General features: G+C 41.8%; 1 protein-coding gene across 1 annotated transcript in view; it reads right to left on the bottom strand.

The window, feature by feature from the left end:
• The window catches only part of LOC107687934 (ral GTPase-activating protein subunit alpha-2-like), a 202091-nt gene that overhangs the window by 64569 nt on the left and 129998 nt on the right, over positions 1-7524 (bottom strand). The window contains exons 28-29 of the mRNA XM_016485423.1: positions 5420-5478; positions 5079-5187 (exon numbers count right to left, since the gene is read on the bottom strand). Of these exons, the coding sequence (XP_016340909.1) occupies positions 5079-5187; positions 5420-5478 (168 nt within the window). The remainder of the gene's footprint in view (positions 1-5078; positions 5188-5419; positions 5479-7524) is intronic.

Here is a 7524-nt window from a genome sequence, read left to right as displayed (position 1 = left end):
AGTTTCAGAGGCTCCTGGGGCATATGGCAACTGCAGCGGCAGTCACGCCGCTGGGGCTGCTTCATATGAGACAGCTTCGACACTGGCTCCATGGCCGAGTCCCGAGGTGGGCGTGGCTACGTGGCACTCACTGGGTCCGAGTCACACCGGCCTGCTGCCAAACCTTCACCCCGTGGTCAGAGTGCCCCTGGAACAGGTCTCCAGGCATGCCGTGGTTTACACTGGGGGGGCGGGGGGGGGCACGTTCAACGGGCTTGTAGTGTGGGGGTTTGGACGGGCCCCCAACTGCACTGGCACATCAATTGCCTACAGTTGTTGGCAGTACGCCTGGCCTTGAGCCGTCTCAAGAGGCACTTACGAGGCAAGTGCGTGCTGGTCCACATGGACAACACTGCGACCGTTGCGTACATCGACCAACAAGGTGGTCTACGTTCCCGTCGCATGTCGCAACTCGCCCGCCACCTCCTCCTCTGGAGTCAGAAGCATCTGAGGTTGCTTTGTGCCATTCACATTCCAGGCCTGCACAACCGTGCAGCCGACGAGCTGTCACGAGCTGCGCTCACCGGAGAGTGGAGACTCCATCCCCTCCATTCCCCCAGTGGGCCTTCTCGCACAGACGCTGTGCAAGATCAGGGAGGATGAGGAGCAGGTCCTGCTTGTGGTGCCTTACTGGCCCACCTGGACCTGATTCCCGGAAACTAATGCTCCTCGTGACAGCTCCTCCCTGGCAGATTCCTCTGAGGAAGGATCTACTGACTCAGAGACGGGGCACCCTGTGGCACCCGCATCCAGACCTCTGGAAACTTCATGTCTGGTCCCTGGACCTACCCCAGGAGGTAGCTGACACCATCACTTCGGAGAAAGCACTGTCTACGAGACACGCTTACGCCTTGAACTGGAACCTGTTCGTCGAGTGGTGTTCTTCTCATCAAGAAGACCCCTGAAGATGCCCGATCAGAGTCGTGCTGTTCTTTTTGCATCAAGAGTTGGAGCAAAAGCTGTCTCCATCCACCCTTAAAGTCTATGTCGCTGCGATTGCTGCTAACCGTGACCCCGTGGAAGGGAAGCCGGTAGGGAAGCATGACCTGGTCATCAGGTTCCTTAGGGGGGCCAGTGGGTTAAATCCTCCCGGCCCCCCTCTATACCCTATTGGGACCTGTCTCTAGTGCTCAAAGCACTACAGCAGGGCCCATTTGAGCCTTTGCAGACAGGTGAGCTGAGGTTTCTATCAATGAAGACTCTGCTCTTGCTTGCACTGGCCTCCATCAAGAGGGTAGGGGACCTGCACGCATTTTCGGTTGACGATTCGTGCCTAGAGTTTGGGCCGGCTGATTCCCAGTTAATCCTGAGGCCCCGGCCCGGCTATGTGCCCAAGGTTCCCACTACTCCTTTCAGGGATCAGGTGGTGAGCCTGCAAGCGCTGCCCCCGGAGGAGGCAGACCCAGCCCTAGCTTTGCTTTGTCCCGTTTGAACCTTGAGATGGTACGTAGACCGGACACAAAGCTTTAGAACCTCAGACCAGCTCTTTGTCTTTCACGGAGGCCGGCAGAGGGGAATGCCGTCTCTAAGCAGAGGATGGCCTACTGGATAGTGGATGCCATCACCCTGGCTTATCAAGCACAGGGTGTGCCCTGCCCGTTCAGGTTGCGAGCTCACTCTACTAGAAGTGTTGCATCCTCCTGGGTGCTGGCTCGTGGCGCCTCACTGGCAGATATTTGTAGAGCTGCGGGCTGGGCAACCCCCAACACATTCGCTAGATTCTATAGCCTCCATGTGGAGCAGGTATCCTCCTGTGTTCTCACCTCAAACGGGTAGTGGCACCGAGAGGCCCCGGTTAGTGTTGGCTTGCTAAAAAAAAAAACTGCTCCAGAGTGTCCGTACAGTAGACCCTGTTGAGATCCTCCATCACCCTCGGCAGCGGACTCGGCGGAACGTCCGGCGCCGGGCCTTCACGATGAATCCGCGGGAACCGTGGAAGGCTGGGTTCCATATTGAGACCTAAGCGGTTCTCGTATGTGTATAGCCCACGGTATAGCCATAGAGCCCGTGTTTCCCCGGCAGACTTCTGCCATTTCCATGAGGGTTACAATCATCTTCCATATGCACCTAAATGGTTGTTCATATGTGTAAGTGCTTCCGAAACCTCCTTCGGGAAAGGATGGGGCTTCCGCAACGTTCCTGTTCCGCAGACTTTAGTCTTTGCAACTTTACAGATCTTTTTTATGCACCAATAGCTTGTAACAATCCAAAGAGAAAAGAAAACTTGAAATTGCATCATATAACCCCTTTAAAACTGTTTTCAACATTGATAGTAGTAAGAAATGTTTCTTGAGCTGCTAATCAGCATATTAGAAAGCTTTCTGAAGGATCATGTGACACTGAAGAATCGAGTGACGCTGCTCATAATTCAGCTTTACCATCACAGGAATAAGTTCCATTTCAAAATATAATACAATAGAAAACAGTAACTGCAAATTGCAATAATATTTCACAATTATACTGTATTTTTGATCAAATAAACACAGCCTTTTTGAGCATTAGAAACGCCTTTCCAAAAAACAAAACAAAACAAATACCACTTTGAAAATGATCAGAGAAAACAACTAGAAAGTTCTTAACTCAAATGTATCATTTAATTTGATTTTTTATTTTATTTTATTAAAACTATCACTTCCCCTAAAACCACTTGTCATCAGATCATAACTCACAGTTCATATAGATTATAGTTATAGTTCATAGTTTTTAAAAAAACATAATCATAAACATCTTTTATAAGGTTTTACGGCTGTGTCCCCAATATTTGTTAATATCATTTGGTATTAGAAATAACAGTAGTAGTGATAAATCAGATGGCATTTTTGGCATGATGTTGTAAAAATTACACTGAAAAATAGTATATTCACAACATTAATTAAAACATAAAGCATTTGTGTCATTTCTATTGCTATGTTTGTTATTTTTTAACTTATTCAGATAAACTCATTGCTGGGTATATTCCAGGTTAATGAATTGTGTCTACTGCTCTACCCACAATTCTCTCTTGCTCTGGGCTCATGTGGAATCTAAAGTGTGAGAGAGAGTGTTTTCTCAGAATAACAGAAGAGAGGCAGCCACACATAAACTCCCAACAGTTCAGCACATGCTTTTAGAGATGGAAACCCTGCTCCTCTCCTGAAGCTTTATTTTGGCCTGACCTGCTTTGAGTCAACATGAACAGGATGTGATTACTGCTGCATAAGAAAGGGAACGAGAACACTCAAGATGGAAGTTGTCATTTGAAAATGAGTTGTTTCAAATGACTCAACTGCATTCCAGATAATCTTTCCAACAATACTGCAATTTAACAATAATAGAGTATTTACTAACAATTTGGAATTTTTATGTAATAAATAGATTTTTGATAACTGTTATGATTTACTGAAGTAAATGTCTACAGTAAAACATTAATCACTGCACTTACAGTTAAACAAAATTTGTGTAAGTGCACGCGCGCGTGCGTGTGTGTATGTATGTATGTGTGTTGGCTGGTGTGTGTTTGGTGTTTTGTGACTTTTCTTACTAAATACACAAAAAAGTGCAAAACGTTGACAAAATTTGATTTCTTAGTGATTTTATATTTTATAATAATAATTTTATAATTTCAAAATATAAAGCAAAAAGTAGAAATGAATGACTAATGCTCCTCTGCTGCCATCTACTGGTTATAGTGGTAAATTGATGTCTTTTTAAAATTTTACATTAGTGTTTGTTTACCACAAAACTATATTTTGTTATATATTTTGTTTTGTCCCACTAAAAATAACATTTAAATTGGATCACTTTTAGAGCTTTAAAGTGCTGGAAATAGTTGTGTAGAATACTTGAATGTCATTGAAAAGTGCTTGAATTTCTCTCTCAAAAGGTTGTACATTAATTTCAGGGTTTGATGCAATAACATTAGACTATTTCTGCCACAACACCATGGTATAGGCTAGTTAGCGTTACTGCTGCTGATTTGAATGCTTCTCGCAGCAACCTTACTCATTCTGTAGTGAATTCAAATGCTTCTTATTGGATCTCGCAGCGCGTTGCAGTAACAGCATCGTGAAATCAACACTGGTTGACAAGTAAAGGTACTTGCATACTGAAGGTCCTTGCACACTGAGTCCGAAAATTTAGTATGAAAACACAGAAAATCAAACCCGATCCAAATTTTTTTTATGACGGACGAATGTTTTGGAGGCAGTGTGTAAATGTGATTGACACAACATGAGGTTGTATTTATTTTTTAATGTGCAAAATTTTCGGAAGAAAAATTCGGGCTGTGTCATATGCGTTTTTTTTTTGTATTTGTCATCCTTTCCTCTCAAAATGCATGCGACGGATGCGAAAAATGCAGAAAACAAATCCCGATCTGAATTTTTTTATTACGGACAAAAGTTTCAGAGGAAATTTTCGGAGGCAGTGTATAAACATGATTGGCACAACATGAGGTTGTATTAATTTTTTTAATGTGCGAAAATTTCTGACTTAAGGTCATTGCACACTGAGTCCGAAATTTTTGCATGTTAAAAAAATAAATACGGCCTCACGTTGTGTCAATCACGTTTACACACTGCCTCCGAAAATTTCGTCCATCATAAAAAAATTCGGATCATTTTGATTTTCTGTGTTTTCGCATCCGTAGCAAGCATTTTGATAGGAAAGGATGACGAATACGAAAAAGAAAAAAAAAACGCATACGAAAATTTTAGACTTAAGTGTGTAATGACCTTTAGTGTGCAAGGACCTTAAACCTGTTCTGATCAAAGGTCCGTGTTGCGCAGCTCAAACGAGTAGTGCGGTTTTGTTATGATTTTGTTTCGTTTGCCATTTGAAGTTTCTCACATGCAACAGAAATGGCAGCATTTATGAGTTGGTCAATGCAGTGGTTGTGACAGTGCGAATGCTCACAAAATTTAGTCGCACCGATCAGATTTTTTTTTTAAATAAAAGCCCATTTGACAGGGCGGGGAAAAAAAAAGGTTTTAATACAGACCAGTAGAAGTTAGAACAAACTAATATGACTTCAGAGTGAAGAACAGATCAAATTTAATCACCTTCAGCGTGACACCCAGGACGTTAATGGCATCTTTGACCTGATGGTGAGTTTCTGTTTGTCTCAGCTCCTCACACACCCACAGCCCCAGACTGCAGACTGCTACACACCTAAAAGATGGTAAAACGCCACCAGATCATCAGCGGCCCAACGGAGCAGCCATTCATATCATCAACAATGTAAAACACATCAGTGTGGTTGTAATCATGCATGACATTTGAATAGGAACAAAATAAAATATCAAAAATGAATGCAAGATCACTGTGCATAATAAGGCTCAGTGTCCTGGATTTATGTCAGTCAGGAGAACAGTGGGTAAGGAATGATCTGGTTGTGCAGTACCTGGCTCCTTCACATGTCTCATTGCGCGCGGTCTTCAAAAGGATGTTCACAAGGTAGTCCTACAGATAGAAAGCATGACAAAGACAGTTAATGCTAATACATTTGGCAACATATTAAGGCTTACAAATGATTCAAGGTTCAGTTTTGTGGTCATGTGAGCATGGTTTACATATTTGTACACCCTATTGAAACCTCTTGAGTAAAATAAATTTGTAAAGCACTTTTCACACACCATTTCAAAGCAGGCATAAATAAATTCATACTGATTTTGGCAACAATATAAAGCCAGTTGAGCAATGCGACTATGAAGATGCTAGAGACACTTAAATGATGACTGAAGGATTATAATTACTTTTCAGTCAAACTTTGAATATACTTGGTTAATTTCAAACAGATAAAAAATTATAAAAAAGTGTGTCCCACCATGTACTATTATTTATCTATTTATTTGGTACATGAATATTGTTGGTTTCAATATTATATGAAAGTTGGAAAAAAAAATCTGAGATGTTTTTCTAGGATTTTTTCTCTCGACAGCTCATAATATGTTTGTTGCAGTGCGAGTGAGAATTATGAAATATGTTGCAGTAACGAACATAATTCAGCAAGAATTACCATTAGGTGGTGTGTATCATTGCTGTGATTAAATGACACATATCAAGTCAAGTCAAGTCACCTTTATTTATATAGCGCTTTTAACAATACAGATTGTGTCAAAGCAACTGAACAGCATTAATTAGGAAAATAGTGTGTCAATAATGCAAAATGACAATAGTAAACACTCATTTTTCAGTTAAAGACAGTTCATCATTGAATTCAGTGATGTCATCATCCAGCTCAGTTCAGTTTAATAGTATCTTTGCAATCATTTGCAATCAAGTCAACGATATCGCTGGAAATGAAGTGTCCCCAACTAAGCAAGCCAGAGGCGACAGCGGCAAGGAACCAAAACTCCATTGGTGACAGAATGGAGAAAAAAAATAAATCATGGTTTAAGATTTTGGTCATATCATCCACCTGCAAGCATTTTCACAGAGAAGTCAAATGAAAGTCAAGCCATAACACTGTCATCAGTCCATATGACTTATCTTCTGAAGCCATTCCACACCTTTGTTTGAGGACAGTCATTGGTAACTAAACATCTTGACATGAAGAAAGTAAGTCATAAGGGTTTGAAATGACAGAATTCATTAAATCTGTTAAATAACACCAAGCCTTCTCTATCTGTGGATTATCTTTAGCATTTGCCATTTTTGACAGTTTCACAGCAGAATGTGCAACCTGTGACGCCATTATGAAATTAACGCACTAACTCTAACAGCTGAATCTAACAGCTAATCTCCACTATAAAAGCGTCATTAGATATTAGGGATGCTCCGATCAGGATTTTTGCAGCCGATACGGAGTACCGATTTCTTGTGATGGTGATCGGCCGATACCGTTGCCGATTCTGATGCTTCAAGTTTTATATAGACGTTTCATCTGGCGCACGCACCTGGCCCAAAGTTAACTTCCGGTCTGTGTTTGTTTATCAGTCTGGCTATGGCGCCGGCTACAAACGCAGTTAAAGTTAAGGTGATGAGTAGACTGAAGTTGGGCTCAGGTGGTTGTGCTGTGGGATATGTTTCCCATACATTTATTTATTTGTGGCACTAGCCACAATATCAAAACTGACGGATTTTCCAAAAGGCTTCGTTGAATAAACATGAGCACGTACAAAAATCAAAACGAGGCGTGGGTATTTTTGTATCACTGTATTTCTGAAGGAAGACTATCTTTAGAACATTTTCGATGTCATTTTCATTTCATCTTGCATGTTATATGCCTGATAAAGCAGCGTTTGTGAGCTCAGCGCTGTTTTGTGTACACAGCCGTTACTGGGGAAACCTCTGTTTCTCCCACTTTAAAGCACCTCCAGCTGGCAGAGAATGAATTTGCATTTTCGGTAGGTCCGTCTGATTTACGCAGCAAACGGGTCGGGTAATAAAAAATGCATTCTGATTATTTGCGGGTGGATAAAATAAATCATAAATGATGCAAATATTAACTACATTTTTTTTAATTACATTTTTTCATGAGGCAGACGATTTCGTGTGTGTGTGTGT

Source organism: Sinocyclocheilus anshuiensis, unplaced genomic scaffold (genome assembly GCF_001515605.1).
Source record: "Sinocyclocheilus anshuiensis isolate Anshui unplaced genomic scaffold, SAMN03320099.WGS_v1.1 scaffold421, whole genome shotgun sequence".
Lineage (NCBI taxonomy): Eukaryota > Metazoa > Chordata > Actinopteri > Cypriniformes > Cyprinidae > Sinocyclocheilus > Sinocyclocheilus anshuiensis.
The sequence above is the reverse complement of the archived record's forward strand: the minus strand, read 5'-3'. Positions and strand labels throughout refer to the sequence as shown.